The sequence below is a fragment of the Telopea speciosissima genome, chromosome 8 (genome assembly GCF_018873765.1).
Source record: "Telopea speciosissima isolate NSW1024214 ecotype Mountain lineage chromosome 8, Tspe_v1, whole genome shotgun sequence".
In the NCBI taxonomy this organism is placed as follows: Eukaryota; Viridiplantae; Streptophyta; class Magnoliopsida; order Proteales; family Proteaceae; genus Telopea; species Telopea speciosissima.
The window spans coordinates 50154238-50180561 of record NC_057923.1 but is presented as its reverse complement, the minus strand read 5'-3'; the positions used below and the strand labels follow the sequence as shown (position 1 = coordinate 50180561).

At 37.9% G+C, this 26324-nt stretch overlaps 2 protein-coding genes, 1 long non-coding RNA gene and 1 pseudogene across 3 annotated transcripts; 2 read left to right on the top strand and 2 right to left on the bottom strand.

The window, feature by feature from the left end:
* Nucleotides 1-211: 211 nt before the first annotated feature.
* Nucleotides 212-2083, top strand: LOC122670762 (putative pentatricopeptide repeat-containing protein At5g40405). Its single transcript, XM_043867742.1, has one exon. It carries the CDS (start codon nucleotides 237-239, stop codon nucleotides 2076-2078), a length of 1842 nt encoding a protein of 613 aa, XP_043723677.1. The 5' UTR covers nucleotides 212-236; the 3' UTR covers nucleotides 2079-2083.
* A 4075-nt stretch (nucleotides 2084-6158) lies between these two features.
* On the bottom strand, nucleotides 6159-20832 carry LOC122670607 (trihelix transcription factor GT-3b-like). The gene is made up of 4 exons (XM_043867548.1): nucleotides 20553-20832; nucleotides 19891-20455; nucleotides 19321-19326; nucleotides 6159-6169 (listed from the first exon to the last, which is right to left on the bottom strand). Exons 1-2 carry the CDS (start codon nucleotides 20820-20822, stop codon nucleotides 19898-19900), a joined length of 828 nt encoding a protein of 275 aa, XP_043723483.1. The 5' UTR covers nucleotides 20823-20832; the 3' UTR covers nucleotides 6159-6169; nucleotides 19321-19326; nucleotides 19891-19897.
* On the top strand, nucleotides 6853-8705 carry LOC122670608 (annotated as a pseudogene).
* Nucleotides 8667-25913, bottom strand: LOC122670609. The gene is made up of 3 exons (XR_006334232.1): nucleotides 25902-25913; nucleotides 9122-9126; nucleotides 8667-8781 (listed from the first exon to the last, which is right to left on the bottom strand). It is a non-coding gene; the product is annotated as an uncharacterized LOC122670609 (long non-coding RNA).
* Nucleotides 25914-26324: the final 411 nt, after the last annotated feature.

Here is a 26324-nt window from a genome sequence, read left to right as displayed (position 1 = left end):
ATTTTTGCGATTTGAACCTTTCTTACAGCGGTGTTCGTGACTTGCAGAGATTTTGATCCTGGGCTTCGTGACTTGCAGCCGGAGAAATAGGGCTTTGTGATTTGCAGAGGTGCGTAGTGAATAAGGGGAGTACAATCTTGCAGTGACAAGTTTGATTCTTCAAGAAGCACGGTCTAAGGTTAATTTTGCAATACCTTACCGGATTGAGAGGTGAGACCATTGCTACAAGTCCAACTATGAGCAGTTTAAGGTCTATAACCAAACACCCCACGATTTCCCTGGTTGAATCATGCAGTGGCCTTCGAGAGATCAGGCAAATCCACACCCAACTGCTCATTAATGGTCTTCTTAACGACCCTTTCTTCTTAGCCCAGTTTCTTGGTTCACTAGTTCTCCACCACTCAAACAATGTGGGTTATTCCCAGCAGCTCCTTGACCAGTCCCATAATCCTACTCTCTTCGCCTTCAACTCCATGATTAGAGCCCACTCCAAAGGCCCCATTCCTGAACAGAGCTTTCATTTCTTCCACCGAATTCTAAGCTCCAATCTTTCTCCTGATAACTACACCTTCACTTTTCTCATTCGCACCTGTACACGCGTCTCCTTACCCAAGACTAGCCTAGCTGTTCATGCCACTGTGATAAAGCACGGTTTTGAATTAGACCCACATGTTCAAAGTGGGTTGATCAATTCATATGCCAAGTTGGGTTTTCTTGATTTTTCCCGGAGACTATTTTCAGAAATTTATGAGCCGGATTTGGTAACACGGACATCCATGCTAAGTGCTTGTGCTAGGTCTGGTGAGGTTGATTTTGCACAGAAGCTGTTTGATGAAATACCTTATAGGGATGCCATTGCTTGGAATGCAATGATTGCAGGGTATGCGCAATGTGGTCGGTCAAGGGAGGCCTTGCATCTGTTCCACTTAATGCAAAAGGAGGGTGTGGAAGTTAGTGAAGCTACCATGGTCTCTGTCCTGTCAGCATGTACCCACTTAGGTGCATTGGATCAAGGAAGATGGGCGCATGCATATATAGAGAAGAATAGACATCACCTGACTGTGACACTAGGGACTGCACTTATAGACATGTACTCGAAATGTGGTAACATGGGTAGAGCCATGGACGTCTTTTGGGAGATGAGAGAGAAGAATGTCTACACATGGAGTGCTACTATTGGTGGGTTGGCAATGAATGGTGCTGGTGAGGAGTGTCTCAAGCTTTTTGACCTCATGAAACAAGAAGGTGTTATGCCCAATGAAGTGACCTTCATTGCAGTTTTACGGGGTTGTAGTGTTGTTGGATTGGTTGAGAAAGGTCGCAAGCATTTTGATTCGATGATCCAAGTGTATGGACTTGAGCCTGAACTTGAGCATTATGGGTGCATGGTTGACTTATATGGACGAGCTGGCCTCTTAGATGATGCTTTTATCTTTATCAATAATATGCCAATGACGCCTCATGCTGGTGCCTGGGGGGCTTTACTTAATGCTTGTAGAATCCATAGAAACATGGAGCTAGGGGAGCTTGCATTAAGCAAGATTCTAGAGCTAGAAGATAAAAATCATGGTGCCTATGTGCTCCTGTCAAACATGTATGCTGATTCTAAAGATTGGGACAGTGTCAGTAATGTGAGGCAGTTAATGAAAGTTAAAGGGGTCAGAAAGATCCCTGGTTGTAGTGTTATAGAGGTTGGTGGTGAGGTTCACGAATTCTTTGTAGGGGACAAATCACACCCCAGGTATGGTGAGATCGAGGTGATGTTGGGAGAGATCTCAAGAAGGTTAAAACTGTCAGGTTATGTGGCTAATACTAACCCTGTTCTCTTTGATATAGAGGAAGAGGACAAAGAGGATGCTCTGTGTAGACATAGTGAGAAGGTAGCCATTGCTTTTGGTTTGATCAGTTTGGGTGAAGAAGTTCCCATAAGGATTGTGAAAAACCTAAGGGTTTGTGGGGATTGCCATGATGCTACAAAGATCATATCTATAGTTTTCAGTAGAGAGATTATTGTGAGGGACAGGAATAGGTTCCATCATTTTAAAGATGGGGAGTGTTCTTGTAAAGGTTATTGGTGACAAGTTGAAGTTCACTTAATTTGCTGAAAGATGATTTCAAGCTTGAAGAACTGAAAGCTGTGCTTACACTTTCCACCTTGAGTGTGACTGAATGGCCATTCATGGGTGACTACCTTTTTTGTCTATTTATCTAATGGCGAAAATGACAGAGAGCCATGGTTTCCAATGACAATGTTTGTGATTCTGCAATTTAGTTGCTTGTTCAAGAAATATCTAAGCTCACTCAAAGTTTATGGGAGATTGTGAGCCACAACGCATCTGATTTTTCTTTAGATCCCAACTTCTTATCAATGGCATTCTTCTGTTCCTGCATTGCTTTGATATCTTCTGGTATGTGCGTCCACTTCTTTATCTTAGTTAGAACCTTTGAGAAATTATTTGATTCAATGCTGTAACACTGTTGTTTTAAAATTGTTTTTAGAATTGAGCTGTTTAAATTTTTTGCTTCTTTAATGTTTATCTCGATGGATGATTTATAAATATTTAGAGTTTTGGTTTTGAGGTATTTGCTTGGGTTTGGGTCTCAGCATGGGTGATAAAAGTTCTCTCTATTGAATGGAGTTAACAAATTTTTATGTGTGAAAAAATAAGGTTAAAAAAAAAAAGATTTTACGTATTTCTTGATTTATGAAATTGGGAATTTTCTTCAAACTCCTTTTCTCCTTAGAGGATATTCTCTTCCCAACATAACTATGCCCGTAAGGACAATCTCCAAACCAAAATCTAAAGGCCTGTATTTTACCCTGATATTTTAAGTCCGTTTTCTGTTTAAATATTTCTTTAGTAGAAGGGAAAGCTAATGTACAAGCTATGATTCTCAGCAGAACCTGTGTTCTCGATTCTCCCACTGCGTCATGATGATTCTCAACAGATCCACTGCTCTCAGTGTCCTCACTGTTATAATGTCAATGAATTATATTAAATTTTTATTTGGATAATGCTTACACAGAAACATACCCTCTGCTCTTAATGTTCTCGCACTTCAGTGGTTTCTTTTTCCCCACTTTTATGGTGGGTCATGTTAAACTCAGTGTTTGTTTCTGACCTATATAAGTTCACCCTTGTTCTGAGGGCAGCTTGATTGAATAAGTTGGATGAATTCTGGGAGGAGAATCCTGACACTGGGTTTGTCAAGGCCAGTCCTCTTCTTTTTTTTCTCCAGTTCTAAAAAACTATTCATAGCCCTTCTTTCTGTTTGCCTATTCCTTCTCAACTCATTTGCCATGTAAAGACACTTCATATGTTGTACGTGCATTGTGGAACATATTTATTTTCTTCTGTATGCAATTTTTTTTTTAATATTTTCTTCCTTGTGGTGTTAATGAGCTCCCCTGATCTATTTTGTTTTTGTCCCTTTGTTTTTTTTTGTGTGTGTGTGTGGGGGGGGGGGGGAGAGGGGGTTCCATTGAGTTCTTACTCAATTGCCATTTCACTGAAGGACATGAAGAAAGGCAATAAAATTTATTTTATGTTTTTAACTATAGGCCTAATCAAAGTTTTTATTTTAGGTATAATGGTAATATAGAATAGTGGATTCTAATGGATACAATAAAGACACCATCTGAACAGCAATTCAGAGAGAAACTAGATGTTATGTGAAGTAGAAGACCCTTTGGATTTCATGAAAGGGACTGTTTCCGAAAATTTCTAACAGTAAATTTCTATAATTTTCATCCAATGGATAGCAATCTGCTTTACCACCTCGAAGTTTAACTGAAGTATGCTGTTAAGTCTCTTCACAAATCTAGAGGTTCAGATGCGCTGAGAAATGTAAGGCTATATATATATATATATATATATATATATATATATGGGTAAAGCTGTTTGTAACCAACCCTTTTACAACACACTGTTGTGACCAGACTTATTTCCCACATTACTTACCAGCTTTTTAAGGTAAGGGTATTTTTGGTCATTTCCTCCTCCTCCCTATCCCCTATTCCATCTTCAGCACCCCTCCCATTCCATCTCCCTCTCCCCCATCCTCCGGCCCCCTCATTGATTTCCTTCCATCTCTTAAAGTGACACACACACACGCACTAGACCAAGTATATTGTTGTTGGAAATGAAGTCAGTCGACTCAAACTGGGCGCAGTGTACACCGGAGAAGATGCGTTTGAAGCACCTGCTAGGGTGGCCAGGGGTGAAGCTCCAAACCGGGCGGCTGCGATAATGGAAGCTAGGAAGGATCCCCCTTTGGACAGAAATTCAACTTTGGCGGCTCCCACCTCATTAAATTACATGACTTTGGAGGGGAGTAATTTGGATTTTGTTCATAAAGAAAATCAAAGTCTTGACTCTTTGAACCAAAACTTGGAAAAGGTTACCCATGTGGCCCAGGTTGATATTAATTCTCTAACAGAGACTAATAACAACTTGAACATCTCTACACTACCAAGTTTGGCTGGTTGTGGGTCGGGTTATGACCAATCTGATCATGAGGAGGTGCGAGGCGGGTGGACTCAGGTGTTGGGTCGGAAAAATCATGATGGACATAGGAATGCTCTTCGTGGTGGTCGTGTGGGTTCCTATAGGGCACCTCCAGTTATTGGCAGAACTCGAAGTCAAAGGAATGCAAATCTTGGTGTTAAGGCGGTGGACGTGGCAGTAGAAAAACATCAGGTTGAAGAGGAGTTAGGAGTGGGGTTGCAAAAAATTCCATCTCCCTTTTCGCCAGAGGAGGAGGCTCTTTTGGCCCGTGTGGCTCTTGATCGGCCTGGTTTATATTCTGTGAGATCCCCTGATGATCGATTAGGATAAGGACCCCTTGGTGCGCCTCACAGATCCCCCGTAGCCTTATTTTATTATTTCTCTTGGGTGAGCGAGTGGCCTGTTGCCCTCGCCAATATGTTTTAGGACTTAGTCCCCTTTTTAAGCTTTAGCTTGCTTTGCCTTTGGGCTGTCTTTAGGCTTGTTTGCCCCCTTTTTAATCTTCAATAAATTTTTATTTAAAACAAAAAAAAAGTCAGTCGACTCAATCCCTCAATCCCACTATTAGCAATGCCCAGTTCGTTCTCCCTGCAATGTTCCAGTTTGTGCTCCCTATAATGCAAAATATTTGTAACACAATTTCTTCAGCAGGCCTACAGAATGAAATTGAGGTTTCCACAGCTGTCGGTACCCATCTCGTTGGAACCTCTTACCCTTCCATCCCAAGATGCATTCAAGGATGACAATGATCATTTATAGACCCAATTATTGGCTTCCTTGCCAACAACAAGGCCAGAACGTTTGTTAATTTGAAATCTGTAGCCATTGAACAACAGGGACTATCTCAGCACAAGTGGGTTCGTGAAGTTCGTGTTAGAAAAACAACGCCTAGAATGGCGATTTTGCAGAAGAAAAATGAAGAGAAAGAGAAGACAATCACATAAGACCAGATTTTACATGGTTCACCCCCAAGTAGGAAGGCTACATCCATGGCTGAGGGATAGAATGGTTTCACTACTTCTCTGAAGCAAAAATTACAAACTCTCAATCTCACACACACCTCTCAAAGAGATAAGAACATTTTATAAGAAAACCCTAACCCAGAAAAATACAGAACTGCCCCTAGGGACTCAAGACCTACCCGTTCTGGATTTTTTGACTGTTTTACCCTTTGTACGAACCGTTTCATTGATATAGTATCGGGGCGGTATCGATATCGATCACCTTCAAAACTGTGCAGTATCGGCGTGTTATTGGTGAAGCTTGATCTCAGTTCTAATCCAGAAAGTACTGTTGAATCTTCGGCGGACTGTTTCGCCTTTGAAACTCGCCAGAAGGGCTAAAAAGTGCATACATCAATGCCTTTGGCACTGATTCCTGAAGAGCTCGTCGAGATCTTCGATTTGATATGTTTTTCGCCCTTTGTTGGTTTGTAACTCGAACTAGACCGGGTGGACTTCCGGGGGCAGTTTTGTACTTCCATGGATTAGGGTTTTTTCTCTATATTGTATCTATATATAGTGGTTATCTCTTTGAGAGATGAGGGTGTAAGAGAGAGGTTTTGTATTTTTCTTCATAAAAATAGTGGATTTGAGATTCTGAGACTATCGCTCTGCAGTGGATGTAGCCTACCGTATTGGCGGTAAACCACATAAAAATCCCTGTCTTGTGTGTGTGTTTTCTCTTTCTCTTTGTTTTTCTTCTTCAAATCACCATTCTATTGCGTTGTTTTTCTTAACACAGCATATCGGGTGATCCACTACCAATACCTTAAACCATGTGCCCCATGGATTTAGTGCACGGTATTGAATCGGGATACAGTACCAATATGAATTGGCATGGATTGGCCCATATCGAACAGTTTTACCCCTGGTTTACCATAAAAATTGACTTTCTGGACTGTTTTACCGTTGGTTCATACTGTTCCATCGATATGGGATCGGCCAGGTATTGGAATTGGTATCGGCCGATACACCTACCTGATACTGATTTCTAAAACCATGATGCCCATGTTTTGATTTGATGATTTCCTTCCAAAACCCATGAAAAGAAAATGGAAACTCCTGAAAATTCAAGCCCCATTCTCCCTTCCCTCCAATTTTTGTAAAAAATATCAGATGCGTGATCTAGATCTCAAATTTAAAAGACAAAGCACAGGAGAAGTTATTTATAAGTGCGATTTGGAAATTCAAACTCTCAGTCTTCTCTCTAAAACTTTCTCAAGGAAGCCACCCCACCTCTCACATTTTTTTATAAGATCTCTCTCAAACCATTATTCCACAAATCTCAAACTCTACCTCGAAAGGGCTTGAGACTTTGGAGCAATTCTCTATCTATTCCAAGTTCTTCCTGGAATTCCATGGAGCCTTCTCGATTATCTTCTAGGGAGATCCATGTAATAATCGGCCCAATGTTGGCAGTGAAAATCGCGGCTCTCCTCTGTGGCATCCAGACTGCAAGCAATAATGGAAGGTTTGCTTCTGTTAATTTATTGGTTCTGGTATGTTATTGGTGAAGCCTGATCTCAGTCCAGAAAGTGCTGTGCTGATTCTTCGGTGGGCCGTTTCGCCTTCGAAACGTGCCAGAATGGCCTAAAAGTGCATACATCAGCGCTGTAGGCGCTGACCCCTGTAGAACTCGTTGAGATCTTTGAATTGATATGTATATCGATATATGTTGGGTTCAGGTCCGAACCAGACCAGGTGGGTCTCTTGGGCTTCTAGGGGCAGTTTTGTACTTTTCTGGGTTAGGGTTCTCTTATAAAATGTCCTTATCTCTTTGAGAGGAGTGAGAGATCTGAGGGTTTGTATTTTTTGCTTCAGAGAAGTAGTGAAACTGGTCTATTGCTCGGCCATGGATGTAGCCTACTTGGGGGTGAACCATGTAAAATTCTTGTCTTGTGTGATTGTGTGACTGTTCTTCTCTTTATCTTCGTTTTCCTGCAAAATCACCATTCTGGGCGTTGTTTTTCTAACATGGTAGAATTTGGGGTTCTATTGATTCTTCTGTGTTTGATATTTACTTTGAGCTTCATTGTCTTATGGGATATTAACGAGGTACAGTTTTATATTTTTTATCTCTATTATAATTGTAGAAATATAGCAGTGATAAAATCGAACAAGGATACAAGATATGGATTGGACTCCGCCGTGACCCATGATGGGGTGAAGCTGCCATGTTTTGCATTGACTGATCTATCATCATTGACAGAAAAAATTGGAGTCCAAGCTTATGAAAAGGTATATTTTTTAAGTTTGAACTTTTTGATTTTATTCCATTAAATGTACTTTGTTGTTTGATGTACCCTGCCATTACTCTGATTCGAATCCTACTCTCTTTGAATCTATTGATTCTATTCCATCCATTGTTCTTGTATGTTTGATTTCCTCTTCTGTAACTCTGTTTTGGATCCTGATCCAACACACAACCCACATTGGTGATCAATTGCTAAAGAGAACAGTTTAATCTGATTGTTTTCATTGTTTTTATTCTTAATTGGATGCATATGGTTGCAGCTGGACGTGATAGGGATTGATGAAGCTCAATTTTTGGAAGACCTTTATGATTTCTGTTGCAAGGCAGCTGATAATGATGGGAAGACAGAAATTCTTGCAGGCCTTGATGTTGACTACTTGAGGTACTAATTTTTTTTTTCATGTAATGTTAGCTAATCCTTACATTGATTAATTCTTGTTCACTAGTAGGTAAGACCATGAAAGAGTTGATGCAATTTATGCAGATCTATTACTTGTTTTTACTGGTTTTGGACATAATTGGATAAATTTTCTATGCAGGAGAAGCTTTGGTTCAGTTCTTGATGTTGTACCTTTGGCTGATTCTGTAACCAAATTAACTGCTCGATGTGAGATCTGTGGTAAACGTGCTTTCTTTACTTTAAGGAAGACAAAGGAGACACCGGCAGAACTGACTGGTGGGTCTGATATCTATATGCCGGTCTGTCCGACAGCACTATACCAACGGACAAGTTAATGAAGCTGGAAGGGTTGTCATGAAGTCTCACAAAATTCAATAAATATGATTCACCTTGAATCATCTTTGCTACTAATTTAGTATGTTCCGTCTATTGTACAATCTGGGTGTTTTCAGATTTATGCTTTGTCACTCTTAGCTGTATAGAAGCTACTTCTCAATCTTTCATAGATTTCTTGAAGTGTTATATGAAAAGTGAGGGTTTTCAGATTCTGTTGCTCTTCTTCCCCTTTCTACTCCATATTTTGGGTTTTTCTTGATTAGTTCAGTTCTCTTTCAAATCCTTTTCCAATCATCTAGATGATTGCATCAGGCAATATCCTCATCCCTGCATATCCTTGACATAGTTATTATTATTATTATTATTATTTAATTCCTATAAAAAGCTTGAAGAGATTAGATTGCAAGGTGGAAAGAAATCTGGAGAGGATGTTGCAGTGGAATTGTTGAGATTACTTGACCCAATTACATGGTCAATCATGGCCAACCAGTAAGGTGCTATAAATAGATTAAACCAAAGGGAACAATTTTTCACTCTAGATAAAAGGTTCTACAGACCATATCAAAACTAGCAGGTTATATGCTGTCATCCAGGATTGATGCTAAAGTGGGTTGGATAACACAGGGACTTGTTTGGGGTCATTTCCTGGATCTGTGATTCTGATAAGAACACCAAAAGGTCCAATACTTGGCAGAGCATGCCAAATACGTACATTGGCTGTTGCCACTGAGTCATCAAAGAAACCAAACTGCGTTTTCTCTCTCTTTTTTTTGGTTTTTGTTTTGTTGTTGAAATAGAATACTTATTCACTAAAAACACCCAAAACATTGTTTGGATTACAAACCAGAGTATCCTTTATCTAAAACAACACACAACCACAGTGGAACATAATATCATTATAAAAGAAAATTACAACCCAAATCTACTGTATTCCCAGCCAACATATGAGCTGCCTTATTTGCTGATCTAGGAATATGACCAACACTGAACCCCACAAAATTTAACAATTCCAAGGCCATTTTATGAAATTCAAACAATGTGAATATCCAGCAGATGACCCTGAAAATACAAAATGCGAACGAGGATTGAAGCAAAGGCTCCAAATGCTGCCTATAGTAGGAAGTACAGATAAATTTTAACAATGCAATTCAGAGCAGTTAGTATAGATTTTTCATGATTCAAGATCTGATAAATATGCTCTATTCAAGAATTACAAATAGCGACCCTAAAAATGACAAATACCATAAACCATTCCCATAATTCTAGCCTCCCACCACTATAATAAATACCAATCATTGGTGGAATATTGAATGACTGGACTCATTGTTAGCCACTGAGTTTGGGCGACAATCAAATCAACATCAGCAAAGAAAAAATTAGAGCAGCAACACAAAACAAGTTATCATACTAGAACACTTCAGCAAAAACAATATACATGTGGGTGGAATTACGACTTGTTAATTGTTGAAGACTTGGCATGACAAGGCTATTAAGAAAACAACGCCCAGAAGTGGCGATTCTGCAGAAGAAAACAAAAATGAAAAGGACAAACACACAATGTAAAGAATTTTACGTGGTTCACCCCCAAGTAGGTAGGCTACATCCACGGCCAAGCAACAGGAATGGTTTCACTACTTCTCTGAAGAAATGTTACAAACCCTCAAATCTCTCACACACCTCTCAAAAATGATTAAGGATACTTTATAAGAGAACCCTAACCCAAAAAAGTACAGAATTGCCCCTAAAAGCCCAAAAGACCCAACCCGTCTGATTCAAACCAAAATTGAACATATGTCGAAATACATATCATTTCGAAGGTCTCGACGAGCTCTACGGATATCAGCACTGTTGTATGCACTTTTAGGCTTTTCTGGCATGTTTTGAAGGCAAAACGGCCCACCGAAGATTCCTCACAGCACTTTTTAGACTAAGATCAGGCTTCACCAATAACAAAGACAAGGCTCACTGGCCCTTATTATACAATTATTGCTATACATATAAGGTAATTCTTGTGCTTTTGGAAACCATTAGTCATTGTTATGGTAAAAAGCCAAAAATGAGATGGTTTGTATTTTTGCAATGGCATAATGAACAACTTGCACCCATGAGCTCGCTAGTACAAAGACTCAGTTGAATTTCAATCAGCAGTCCTTTGGTTAGGACAAGTGGACAACATTGAATCATGGTGGAAATGTTGCCTGAAAGACCTCAGAATCACATTTTTTTCCCTTGGTAAAGATACATCATAATAGAATACGAACAGTACTCAATTTCACAACCAGAGCAAAGGTCTCTTGGTAGTCGATGTCATACGTTTGGGTGAAAACCTTGGCCACAAGTCTTGCCTTGTATCTGTCAATTATATCATCTATCTTCTGTTTGACTACAAACACCCACTTACATCCAACTGGCTTTTTCCTTAGAGGAAGATAAATAAGATCCCAAGTATTATTTTTTCCTAAGGCTTTTATCTCTTCCACCATAGCTACTTTCCATTTTGTATCTGCAAAGGCTTCTTGCCACTTTTGTGGAATAGAAACAAAGAAAGAGAAGACACAAAAACATGATAGGAGAGAGAAAGAGAATCATAGGAAACAACATGAGATATGGGATGTTGGGGACATGCCTAAATACCTTTATGGACAACAATAGGTAATTCAAGAGAAAAAGAATTCTTACCAAACGGAGTAGTAGGCTCTGGCTCAAAGGACAACGACGGGATGAATAAAGGCACTGCAATGGTGGTGGTTTCAACTTGCTTTTTAGGGGTTCAAGTGAAGACACGAAGATTTGGAAGATCAAGTCTTTCCTGAATTTTTTCAACCTGTCGTCGAACAAAATTAGGAGTAGGTTGCTCCCCTTGAAGAGTATCCAAGGAATGCCCTTGATCGGACTTTTGGGTCATCATTACACTCTCATATTTTTATTGACAAAATCGAAATTACCCTCATACAATGCAGTCCACTGGTATGGGTGGATGTAGAGATTCCCTCCACACACAATGTAGAGAAACTCGGTCCAATTACCTCAACTGTTTCTTTTTCTCATAAAAAAAAATTAGCTCAACTGTTTCACTATTTCTCTAATTCTTCTTGTAAGTCCAAGTCTAGGATACAAATATAGCTTAGCTTAGCCCAGCCCATCTTATTATTCTACACACAACACATTACGTACGTAATGGCATCTTCGCTCTTGGACTATAGAGACCAACGATCCTTGACAAGAGTTGACCAACCCAAAGTAGAGTATCTTAACCTAACCGGAAAAAAAATCCTCTGCAGTGCCCTAATTTGGCGGTACACTATAGTGTGGGCCTGAGAGCTCGACATGTGGAAGATGCGACATCCAACAGTGCCGAGCTCGAGAAGAAAGAAAAGAAAAAAAAAATACCTTGCATCGAGCTCACACCGTTGGATGAAGCTTCTTCCATGTGTCAAGCTCTCAGGGCCGCACTGTAGTGCACCGCCAAATGCCCGCACTATAGAGGATTTTAATCCGTCTTAACCCTCCATTTATCTCAACTCGGAGAATTTTCAGGAAAATCAGATTTTACTTATAAACTTTGTTTTGTATTTCTTGCTCTTTGTCTTTGTTTGTTCCTGTTCCTGATTTTACATGACAAAAATATTTTGGTATGAGAAAAAGAATCCATCTATATATCTGTTTTGTTAGTCACTGATATGGATACCATGTTGATATTGTATCGATAAAATGGTACAAACAAGGAGTAAAACATTATCGGTTTTGTTAGTCAGCGTGTGGTTTGTGTGTTTAGCAATATCAAAAAAAGCTGCGTTGTGTGCGCTGAGTGTGTGGGTTTAGCCCCACATCGGGTGTGTGAGTGTGGTGTATGTTGTATATATCTACCATTCCTCGGTCCTTAAAGTCGATTAACCTTTTGGGTACTACCGTGTGGTTTGTGTGTTTACCAATATCAAAAAAAACAACAAAAAGGTAAAACCATGGGAAAAACCATTTTTTTTAATGTAAAATCAAGGGCAAATTTATCCGATATAAACAATCCATGCTAATATTGTATCAGTTTTGCAAGTGACCGATTCCTGATCCAATACCATGCACTAAAACCATGATGTGTTATTCTTCATAGGTAGTGGTAATTGTGTCACTGACTAATTAATACAACATAGAAAAAAAATAAATTGAAAATTGTTTTTAAAATTTTTTGTATTATATTTCAGTGAAATAAATTTTGATTTCTTAGGCTATATAATTTCTATTTATTCAAGATAAATCTTGTAAAATATTTTTGTTTGAATCAGCAGAAGCCGAAGGAAAACTGTTAAAGTGCATTTGGATAGGAATTTTAAGAGAGAGAGAGAGAGAGAGATTTTTCTGCCACCCTTCCTAGGGTATTAATACTCTTTGACTTAATAGACAACTGTGTCCATTTACAATAGTAGTAAGGGTAAGTTCTGAATAGAACCCATTTTATGTTTCTAGCACAACTTCAAACACCTTCCCACACCCATCCAAGATACTCTTAAGTCTTAAATCTCCCATTGGTGCTTTTATAAATGAGCAATACTAAAAAGATCTTGGAGTTAGAGGGCGGGCCTTGGTGCAACGGTAAATGTTGCTCCATTGTGATCAGGTGGTCACAAGTTCGAGTCTAGAAATAACTTCTCTGTCAAAATAGGGATAAGACTGCGTACATTATGACCCTCCGTAGACCCTGCAATGGCAAAAGCCTTGTGCACTGGATACGCCTTTTTTACTAAAAGATCTTGGAGATGCCTTTCTTTTAAAAACTCTTTATTCTATGAGGCCCAATCCATTTGATAAGTCTTCTAAAGGCTCAGGATTTGAGGGTGATGGGGTCCACTAGAAAGCAGATGTATGGATCTACCATTAGATAACTTTTAATTAATTTAAACTAAAATTAATTGACATAATGTCAATGAATAGCAATGGAAAACCATTACGTAGTCAACAAAGTTTTCCACTGCTTCTTCATTTAATCTTGGCTGTATTAATGGACATTTATACTTTAGTCAAATTTGGTCAAATTACTTAACCTGTTAATGCCATCTTAGTTTTACAAACCAGGGGAGGTATATCTATGATCAATTCTTGGATTTGGGGCTAATACCATATTTCAATCCATTTGGATCACCCCCATATAGGGTAAGCCGCAAATATGTAACTCAAAGTTAAATGTCATGGCTGAGTTCCTGAAATTCATTTTACTCACTCCCCTTGTTAATCTTTCACAACCAGCCCATCCCCTCCAATTTTATTTGTTGATGTAAGTGGGGCTACTTATCTCAGACCTGATTCTGTGAGGTCCCATTAGTTTGACGGAGAGGATGGGGTGGAAATGTTATGGGACTGGATCCCACAGTGTAGTGGGTTGGTGAACAAGGGTGGGATTTTTACTTTTCTCATGAACAGTAACCAAAGTCCTTTGTTTTTTGTAGGACTTTGGATAACATAGGAGTGGCATTTTTAATTGTCATGTCGGCAAACAAAGCATTTAATGTTGTTCCATGAGATTTTGTAAGTTCGACACATCAGTCTAAACAAACAAGATTGGGATGGGATTTTGAAGTGCTACATCAGCACTTTCCCACCTCACCTAAGTCCCCGTCAAACAAACGGGTCTTGAATGAATAAACAGGTATAACTAAGTATGGCTCTTTTTCCCATTTATTATTTGCATTATCTTTAAAGCTAGTTCTTTGGGAATCTTATGAAATTTCCCTGCACAGCCCCAAATCTACATACTATTGTTCCCTAATGTTCAATGTATGTACCCGAAGAATAGTATAATTATGATTCTTAACCGTATGATCTTTACTGCATGTGATGGCTCATCTGTCCAGGATAGAGCTTCTTATGGGGCTCATTCTTGATAAGATCGGTACTCCAATCTTTGCTTATGTTGGAGTCTGGAGTATTCTGTGATATATATATATATGGAAATGATGGCCATTTATAGTGGGCGAGCCTTGGGGTAATAGTTAAGTTGCGATTTTTCTAGCGAAGCAGAAGGGTAAGGCTGCATACATTTGCCCCTCCCAAACCTTGCAGCAACAAAAGTCTTGTTGATGTAGGGAAGGTTTCCGAAGAATTCATGGATTAGTTAAACCAGTAATCCACTCAATCGGGTTGAAGATATTAATTTTTCAGCTCAATTTCTGACGTCAATAACTTTTCAATGGGATGGAGTCACGGGAGCCATAATACCTTTTCGGAAATGACAGCTAGTTCTTTACAGATTGTTTAATGATCTACTAATTGTACTAATTTTTCATAGCCAAATTTGCACGTTTAAGGGGTGTACGCCGCCTCCGAAGTTTTGTGTGTAATTTCAAGATATTAGTTTTTTATTTTGTTTTTTATAATTTTCCTTTGTAATCTAACCTCCTTATATAAGGGTCATTTTGGACAAAATAAAGTATCTTGAAGTTTATTACTTATTTGCTTTGTTTTCTTTTCTTTATTGGAATTAGGAATTTCACTACTTGAGGATTTTTCACTCGTGGCACTGGGTAGCTCTTTTTTTTTTCTTTTAATCTTGTGTGCAGAGAACAATATACATAGAATTGCTATTAGATCTGATTCCAATTTAGCTATTGACATTTTAAGGAGAAGAGTGCAACCCCCTTGGTGGATAGCATCATCTGAAAAGCGCCATTTTATATTTCGTGGATAGATTGTCATGGAGTCTTTTTCAGCATGTTTGGCGAGAGAAGAATCAACCGGCTAACATCATAACTTCTATGGATATTTGGGAATCAATGAAACTTTTTTTTGTACTCCTCAAAATTCCCTAAAAAATTGTGTCCAGGAGAAAAGTTCTTTGTGGGAGAGTGTAACGCCCACGTCAAGACACAGTGGGGGGTGAAAGACAAAAATCGCAAAACCCATAATGCTTTGGCTCGCCCCATGCACACACAAGGGCCACGCTCCCCCCCAAAAAAATATTATCATGAAAGGCCATAGATTCTTCTAGGGCCAAATCCCGTGGCTATTGATATTTTCTAGTGGATTTTGAGAGAAGATGAAGAAGAGAGAGAATACTATTATGCTGAATGCAATCTTTGATTGGACAGATTGAATAATTCGTAGACAAATGAAAATTAGAATGACATTAGAATCTCACCAAGACATATGGGGTGGGATAGGACAGCCATTTCGGTCATGCAAGGAGGCGGGGCAATCATTTCACGAACCCCATGTGTTTGGGTGCATCCTACACCCCCACTGCAGAGAACATTTTCCCTAATAATCCTCGTTTGCACGCACTTCCATGCAAAATCTCATCAGCACAAGAGTAATAGTACCAATAGAAAGTCAAATATAAAGATCAATTACCCGGTGGTGTTTCTTTTGTTTGTTTTACTATAACAATCTAAGAAAGTAATGAAAGGCAAGTTAAAGGATCCTAACTCAAAATAGTTTAAGAATAAGAAGCAAAAACTATCAAAGTACATTTTTGACAATCATAAAAAATGAAAATATTGGAAAACTGCTCTTTCAAACCAAGAACAATTTATATGATCTTTTTAATTAGTAAATAATATTTATGCTTATTCTTGGATAATGGTTTTGATAAATAAATGGTTTTAAATTTTTTTTACTTTGAAATCATTTATGGGTTTATGCATCTGATTTTCATTTGAAGTTTGTGGTAAAACTAAGCACCATGTCATTGGATGATATAATCCTTAAAGGCCATAAAGGATTATTGATACTGCATGAACTTGACATTTGAAACCATAAAGAGCAATGGGTTAGTCCCAAATGAATTTTTATCACCTCAAGTATTGTACTTCTCAAGTGCACCAAAAAGGTACATCTGACGGTGCACCTTAAAGTGATTATTTAAAACACTCCCCCAAGTGCATGTGCACCGTCAAATGTACCTTTTTGGTGCACTTGAGGGTGTACTGTTCTTGAGGGGATAAAAATCCAGTCTCAAATAGAATAATAAACTTTGACAAACATAAACAAATATATTGGTTACATAGACAAAAAAACAAAAGAAAGTAAATATGTGAGATTTCATTAGCAAAAGGTTCTATGCATGGGTGTGCATCAAGCACGGACTGGGGGATAGGGATAATAGGGGGTCTAAATGATTAAACGCACCTATTTAATGTATCATAACCCGCCCCCTTATACAGCTATGCTTGAAAACCGCCCCTTATTTCATATATGGGAAAAGTAACCTATCCCCCTTATACGGCCGTGCGTGAAAACCGCCCCCTATTTCATTTATGGGAAAAGTAACCTACCCCCCTTATACGGCCGTGCATGAATCTTTGGTGAATTAAGAATTTTTAATTTTTTTTTTTTTTTTTTTACCTTATTAAGATTACACACTATTTTTTTCAATGAGGAAAAATCTAGTCATTTCACATAAACATTGCATTAGATACTATATTAAATAACTTTCAATTTTTTGAAAATTTATTTTTATCCTTGCATTAAATATTGTATTAAATAACTTTTGAAAATAAGACAAAGGCCAATTAAAAGAATATTACAACTTCTTATAAGTTCACCACTTTGGTATTGTTCGACTTTAACTTAGTCTTGAATTGTAACTTATAGTATTTTGTTGAGATCATTAGTTTTAATCTCTTCTGGGTTTAACTCTTTTAATATAAGCACCAACCAAACTTGAATGACAGTAGAGTCTTAGGATTCCCGTTTGGAAGCATTAATGAGGTTCTCTTTCCATTTTCTATAATCAAATATTAATGAAGATATTTTGGTATCTAATCTCTCCCTCAATCATGAGTTAACAAATATACCCTTATTGCAAACTTCTGTTATTCTATTGGGGTCCTCTTAAGTGATCAATAGCTTACCTTATAACCTTCTCTTTATTAGCCAAAGGACTAGTATTGCAAATATAAGTGTAGCTAAAAGTGCATGGTTGGTGATGATGGTGTTTATGAAGGGAAAAAAATATGTAGAAAGGGATTCTTGTAAAAGAATGTAAGAAATAGATTAGAGCTTGATGGCAAACACACTTTAATCAATCATAGCATGTAGGAAATTAAATTACCTCAAAATCTCAATCTGAATCATATTGGGCAAGCATTTATTTCATATTAATCAAGAGAATACTCAAGTTCATGAAAACTAAATAGAATAAAGGTGGTACATGTTTAGGAAAGCTCACAATTAAAAGATGAACAAACAATTAGGTGTTTCATACCATCTTTGTGCATGTCTTTGGTGTAAGTTTTCAAGACATTGTAGGTAGGTTAAACTAAGTTCTTCATGCTTGGATAGAGATAACTGTACAAGCCTCTACATCTTTTAATCAATATCATGAATGTAGTTTTCCATTGCAACAAGGAGATGTGCGATTAATATCCCCACACATGTACACACGAATACATAAGGATCTTGTCAATAACATTCTAGAATCACAAACATCAGAGAAAAGACGCATACCATTCACCAATGTATGCTATGAGAGGATTCCTTGACTCCCACTAGCCATGGTGACGTTCGCCTTCGAATCACTGCAACAAGAACGAACAATGGAGCTTCTAGGTTTCTCCTTGTTGATCTCCCATAATGTTTCTCACTGATGGGCTGATATGAAACTTGGCATAGATAGAGAGAGGACCTAGAGCCCTTAATTTATATAGATATTTACTGTGATGCATTCCTCCCATCAAGGATTGCTATTTAGAGTAGGACTCTAATCCCCAAGTTGGCCGGTAGTCAATAGGTTTTCTCAATTAAATCCAATTACTGTAATGAGACATACTTGCCCAATAATTTATGGTCATGTGGGACACACAATTAGGGAATTAAATATTTCCTACAGGAGCACAATCAATAGATAGATTTTCAGTCAATACTTGATTTATCACCAGCAAAAAATTATCCAAGTGAATGAAAAATGCAACACCACACTAAGAAATTTTCAAGATTGCTGTTAATGTCCATTGTTGAATCCCAAAGTCTTTCATCAATTATGAATGATTAATTACCCTTAACTTCAGAAAAAGTTCCACTCCATCTTCCACATGATCTTCCTTCACAAGTTCACAATGACTCAAACACAACTGCATCATCTTTTGTAGGCATATGAGTAAGCATGCATTTAAAAGACTAATATAAAGAAGTTCTTCTATAAGAAAGGAATTAGTATTAATCTTGAAATTAGTACAACCAAACTCATTGTCAATCCTTTTATGTTTAAAGTAGTAATGGATGAGAATATCTGAGGAAATGTTAGGAATCTCAAATTGAGTAGATTCTGAAAAAATTATAATTGATTCTAATTATAAATTATAATTGATTCTAATTATAATGAGACAAAAAACAGAAATTTAAAATAATAAAAAAAAAAACACTCTTACTTTATTCAGCAACCCTACCCCTCTATGTCTCCCCATGGCATCTCTCACAGCTGTTATTACAACCTTTTCCATTTCTTGCTATAGTGAATTTTGCATCCAAGATCTATATTAGTATTAGGCAGTGTTTGGTATGCATTCTTGGAATGCATTCTAAGTCGATTTCGCATTCTCTGATGATAAAAATAGTTGTTTTTATCATTGGAGAATGTGAAATCAACTTAGAATGCATTCCAAAAATGCATACCAAACACAACCTTAGTTGCATCTTCGAAGGTGCGCTATTGCAACCTGTTTGGTTGTGGGTTCAAAACTTGGAAATAGCCTCTCTCCTGTGAAGTAAGGGGTAAAGTTACGTACATTTGCCCCTCCCAGACCCTGCAGTAACAGAAGCCTCGCGTGTACTAAATGCCAATGAACCTCCATTTATTTCTATAATCCAACTAGGAAGAGTTTATCTTTCAACCACAACCTACTACTAGATATACTTGTAAATGATCCTGTGATAAAAAAAAAATTTGGGTCAACAAAACATGAATGTGACTGTAATATTATGACTTAACCATGCACATATGCTTCTTAACATCATAAGCCAAGGTATTTTACGTAGTACAAATTCATGGCCTTCATTCCCTTACACCAAGTCCTTGCATGAAAGAATTGGAGTTTCTAGATCTAATTTATCAAAGAAAGATTCTAGGGTTTTAAAGATGGGTTTTTGGGGCCTTTCTTTACATGATATATAATACAAAAGTTTGCCTAACGTGCACGCATTTGAAGAGGGATTTGATTTGATTTTTTATTAGTTTAAAGAAAGTTAGCCTAACGAGTACGCATTGAGGTGTTGGAGAAGAAATTAAGGAAGAAGAAGAAGATACAAAGAAGGAAAAAAACTGAAACACATAACTAAGGAAGTCTTCTTCAAGATAGCTAAGATGAACATATAGTCTCATTAATTTCTAATAAACTCCAAAGGTACAAAAAAGGTCATACAAACGAGAGAGAGAGTTCTAAAAAACAAAGAAAGAATTGATAGAACAACAAACTTACAAGTCTTTATCTTCACGCCTTAACTTGTTTAATAAAGCTGTGATGAGAGCATCTCTCTTCTCTGCCCTAACTTCTTCTCTCATTTGTCTTTGTTCTTCTCTTTCCCTCCATCTCCTATCCATCATCAACCTCTCCTTCTCCAAAGCTTCCATGGTTTGTCTCCATTCCATCTCTCTTAACCTTCCTTCCTCTTCCCTTGCTTCTACTGCTTCTCTCCATTGCACCTCCATTTGTATTTGTTGCCTCATAAAATCTTCCAATATCTCCTGCAAATTATTATTACTAGTACCACCACCACCACCACCACCACTAGTGGCCTTTCCCTTCCTTTTCTTCTTACCACTATCACTTTCTTCATTATCATCTTCATCATCTGAAGACAATCTCACTGATTTCTTTTTAGAACTACTGCCGCCGCTAGCGGCGGCACCACCACCACCACCTTCTGCTTCCAACCATAACATCCTCTGCATCCTGGCTGTGAATATTGCTTGAAGTTCATTATAGAATGGGAATTGTTGGCGCATCGATTCAGGCTCCATGGTTTCGCATCCCTGGATTCAGTTTCATCACAAATAAGAATATGTAGGAAAGCAACCAAGCTAGAGCAAGAAAAAAGGGAAACTAATCAAGACAAGATTTAAGAGTTACTTTGTAACGAGTGACGAGATTCTTCCACTTGCACTTGCACTGTTCAGCGCTACGAGTGTAACCCCTTTCTTTCATCTTAGAAGAGATGACTTCCCAAAGAAGCTTGTTTCGTTTGGTTTCCATGAAAGTACGATCTAGATCTGCTCTGATTGATAAGAACTCTTTTGTTTCTTGGAGACTCCATTGAGGGAATCGATCACCACCTGTGTCCACCATGTTAACGCTTAGCTGATGTTGATGATGATGATGATGATGATGACCCCCTTCCATAGCTCATTAATTTAGAGGTATAAAGGGATAAATACGGTGCGAACGCAACGGAGAGTTTTAAAAATCTCTCTCTTTCTCTCCTCACCTGTTAGATTGGTGTCAAAGGGAGCGTTTGTCTTTGTCCTTACAGATTCTTCAGAATTCCCAATAAAGAAGCTGAGAACCCAACCCCATCTTTTCTTTTCTTTTCTTTTCTTTTCTTTTCTTTGCTTTCTAAACAGTTTCTGAATTCTGATATTTCCCCTTCTTTCTTTTCTTTCTTTTCTTTCTTTCTTTCTTTCTCAAACTCAATCTATCTACGCGGAAAGGAACACCTTTCTGCCTTTTCTTCAATTCTTCTTCTTCTCTTTCTCACTCTTCTCCATTTGTTCCCATTGGCGTTTTCGCATGGCGTCACGCTTACGACTTAAACACTTCAGTTCATTCTCACTCTTCTCTCTCTTCTCTCTCTCTCTGGTGGGTCTTTAGAAAATTAAAAATCTACTAATTTTTATTCTCATTAAAGGTTTGTTATTTATAGAAAACTTGCTCTGTAAGGCTTTAATGGAGACCGTGAGAAGTACTATTGAGTTGTGAGGACAAGTTTCTCCTCTAGTGAGTTTGCCGGATTTGGATCCTCTACCCTTTGAGGTTGAGTGGTTTTCGTGTTGCGTTTAACTCGCAAATTGTCACATGGATTTTATGTCGATCTAATGGTTAGTAGACAAGCTCAATTCAAAATTCAAAAGTGGAGGAGCCCGTTGTCAATCATTGAATCAATATGAAATTAATCCAATGTGGCGGTATGTGAGTTGAGCGCAACATGATGACCACTCAACCTTAGATCGGGCTTTTCTATGACCTGGAGTTCTGTGGTAATTGTGTTGCGCAACTCCCAAGTTGCCATCTTAGCACATATGCTCATCCAATGGTTGGATATCGAGCTCCTTTTAATTTGAATTTTGAGATTTGCATTCTTAGGAGCTTGATGCCCAACCATTAAATGGGCATCTATAATGAAGTGGTGACTAGGGAGTTGCATGCAGCATGATGGCCGCACTACCCCAGGCCGCAGAGGATCGAAATCCGAGTTTGCATGTGTGATTTTGTGTGTTGGCCGTACTACCCCAGGCCGCAGAGGATCGAAATCCGAGTTTGCATGTGCGATTTTGTGTGTTGGCCGTACTACCCCAGGCCGCAGAGAATCTGAAACTCTACGTAGGCGGTCCACGGCTATATTTTGCATGGATTTGAATTACTTTCAATTATTTTCTTCGAGAATTGTGGACCGTCCGATTTTCTTTTACTTTTTTCTATATTCTTCTTTTAAAAAAAACAAATCTGTGGGAACGCGGTTACGCAAGTACTGGACCATGTGCACTGCTGCTCTACACTCGGTATCAACGTGGCTCACAGGACCGTAAGAATAGGGTGGTGGGCCCGTCCATATTCGAGATGGTTTTCACTTCATAGGCTTCGCACCGACTTGGTTTATTGGGGCGTACGTACAGCTGTTAATCCTTACGCTGTCTACGCGTTTCTTGTGGGACCCACTTTGTGTTGGATTTGGCCAAACATTTTAGAGTCATCTGGACAGTCAGATCTGAGAAGTAGCCCTTGGTTTGCTCAATTATTTACGGACCAATAGGGACAGTTCACCCTCTTTTATTCTGTCATGTGGGTCCCCGAGCAGCAAATCGTGATAGGTATCGGATACGATATCGGTTTCGATTGATACCAATTCGATATCGGTCCAAACTAGCCAGTATCAACCTTGGATTGAATTGGATTGGATTGGAATTGGGCACGATCGAAACCCTTGTTGTAGATCAGCTTTACTTGTCGGTTTAAAAGTCGATCTTACTACTTTACAGTGGGTGGTCGTAGATCAATTCAACTGTTTTAAGGTTGTAAATCATGGATAGATGTTCTTAGACCAATTAAAATCAAACAACTATGCGTTAGTGTCCATGAATCTTAAGTAATCGATGATCTGAGAACTAGCCCTTGGTTTTGCTCAATTATTTATGGACGAATAGGGACAGTTCACCCTCTTTTATTCTATCATGTGGGTCCTCGAGCAGCGAATCGTAATAGGTATGTATCGAACACAATATCAGTTTCGATTGATACTAATTTGATACCGGTCCAAACTGGCCTACAACCTTGGATTGGATTGGATTGGAGTTGGGCACGATCGAACCCCTTATTGTAGATTAGCTTTTTTTGTTGGCTTAAAAGTCGCTCAACTATTTTAGGGTTGTAAATCATGGATAGACGGTCTTAGACCAACTAAAATCAAACAACTATGCGTTAGCGTCCATGAATCTTAAGTAATCGATGATCTGATAAGGTAAGGTGTGTCAACTCTTGCATTGTGGGATAGTATATTTTGACCTATAGTATTATAAAGTTCTAATTCACGATAAGATTTTATTTCGACCCGTATCAGTTCAATATCGAATCAGATCAATTCAAATCGAATTGAACTTTTTCGAAGAAAAAAAATTAACCAGACCAAACCATTTGAATTGATAATTGGTCTAAATACTGATATGGATTCCCTAACCAAGATCAACCAAGAATTGATACCAGCCCGCACTGATTCCAATCCACCCGATTCCTCGTTCCGTGGTCCCGAGACCAAGGACCCCCAATCGTACGAGAATGTGTTCTCTACGCTGGATGCCAGCCATATAATCCACTCCTCCTTGGACAATGGTTGTGGATTCCATTTGGCTGGCATCCACCGTACGAGAATGTGAACCAACTTCGAAAAGGATCACGTGGAGATGGGCCTTACCAATGGAAGCCATAGAATTCGAATTATTATTGCAATTTAGAGCCAATAGTAGGCCACACACCACTTTACCCTTACATTCGTGGAGTCTCTCTCACTTAGTCACGTGGAGGTGCAGATGGACGCCATACTTTCGGATCTTACTGGAACAGTAAAAAACTTTGAACTGAGAATAACGGGTTTTAGTAATCCGGATCGACTCGTATCTGTCTGGATCACACAGATTTACCTCTTTATTCATCAAAATTTTAAATTTTTTTTAAAAATATTTTTACCTTTAATCCATTCTGATCTATCGATTCATTGGTCAGGAATTGATATCGGTCTCCACTAATACTGACATGATTTTAATACACGGTATTGGATTGGGTATTAGTCATATCAATACGGTATCGGCAAGGATAGATTGTATCGCACAAACTTGCCTCTAATTTTCTTTTAAAAAAATGGGATTTTTTTATTGTTTTACCTCTTATCTGTATTGTATCACCGATATAATATATGCATGGTATCAAAATTGTTGACTTATAAAATATACGAATGATATGATACCGATACGATACCGATACCGATACCGATACCTCAAAAAATGGATGCCGATTTCTCAAACCATGATTGATAGAGGAGAATTGGAAGGACAAAATCTAGAGATTGGAGTGAGAAGAAAAGTGGTGAAATCAGGCATTAGTGCATTACCCAATTGGAAATCGGAAAAGGGATTTAAATCTAAAGACAATTAATGAAAGTTCGATTTGATAAGGTTTTGAGGGTGGGCCCTTCTTTCGTGCACAAGATCTTCTATGTGGGTCCCTCCCCTCATTAAGTGGGTGGACGTGGATCCCGCCCACTGCGAATCTAAGAAGTAGATAAAATCAGATATCACCACTGCCTTTCCTTGTCAAAAGGTTAATTTGTTGGGGAAGAGCGAAAAAGAAAAGGAGGGCTAGATCATGAATGTTAGATTCTAAAAATCTATCTGTGTTACATTTTTTTTGTTTTTTTTTTCTATTATCTATTTACATGTGGTTTTACCAAAAAATCTCTTTTACATGTGATTGAATTTGTTGAATTTTTTTTACCAAAAAAAAAATTGTTGACTTTAGTCAATTCAAAAGCTTGAGCTATTACATAGACGAATCAAATTGACATATGAAGTCATTAAAGGTCTAAACTTATTTGATGAGAGATTATTCTCTGTCAAGGTTTTAAAGTACGGAATCAAGGACAAAACGGTCTGAATCGGTGCTCAAGAACCTTAGAATTCATTCTCAAATCCAATAATAAAGAATTTCTAGGGTTTTTGAGTGTCAACATTGGCGTTGTCAAATTGATGGAAATCAGGATCGATCACATCAAATTTTGATCCCAATCAACCGATTAACCGATGTGATTCTCGATTCTTAAAACCATATTCCTTGCTGGATTCACCAAACCACAATGGATGAACAAAAAAAATAATACTTTGTAGCTCTAGATGCAATCCTTTCCGTAGGGATGTTTCTTGTTAAATAATATTTTTTTTTATTGATCCACCAAACCAAAAAAAAAAAAACTAAGGATTATCAAACTTGAAACAATAAAAGAAAAATTAGAAAAATTCAACATTCTTTAGATTTCACTGATAATTTGGAAAATAAATATTTGATCCAATGAAAAATATTATTAAAATAATTCGGAAACACAAGTCAACCTGAAAATTCAAGATATTTGATGAGAAGAGAAGATAAATTTGTTTCTAACCATAGGTTTCTTGAGTTTTCTTGAATGCAGAGTAACCCTAGATTGATCAAATAGTCACCTTTACAAAATAAATCCAAAACTACATGTAAAGGTGAGTGTCTAGGGTTTGAACTCCAAACATCATTCAAGAACTTCATGCCTTGTATTCTGAAGTTGTGTATTTGGTTTTCAATATCTCTTTCAGATAGCAATAAGTTTATGTCATCATCAAATGAAAATGAAAAAATAAAAATTTTGATACATAATTAATCATATAGTTAAAATGGATCTTAAAACTTGACATTTGGCTAATTCAACGAAATACTTTGTATCCAATAATTTGTTTAACAAGGACCATCCTTGACATGACTCAAAATGGTTTGTTGTACCTAAAGTTATTATGAGGGACAATTTTGCATATTATTTACAGGGAAAAAGTTGTGCTTAGACACAAAAGGGTGCAAAATGACTGTCCGCTCATATGAAAAGTGGAAATTTCACTCTTGTTATGTTTCTACTCAAACTTTCATTGCCCCCCCCCCGCCACGCTAGCACAGGGGCCACGTTGTCTTTCAAGAAACCCTCTCCCTTATTTATATTATTCATTTTTTTTATTTCTACGAAAACAACATATTTCTATAGATGAATTAGGATCGGTGGAATTCCAAAGAGCTCATATTCATTGAACTTGATTCGCGACGATAGAAAAATGATCGAAGCTAGTTCCACCATTGGTCACATAGGCTTGAAAGTACCCCCTTGTGTCCTTTTCAGTCAATTCTTGTTTAGTCTATATCGATATCGGCACAAGCCCTGATATTATGAACTAAAACCTTGATCCAAACTACTACATTACACAAAAATAAAAAATTAACATTTTAAATATTTGCAATTAATCTATTCAAATCAAACTACCAATTGCTGGTGTTGATTTTTGCTACTTTTCATTTTTCTCAAAGATTTCTGCCATATCGTCTTTATGAACTTCTTTTCCCATGTACCTA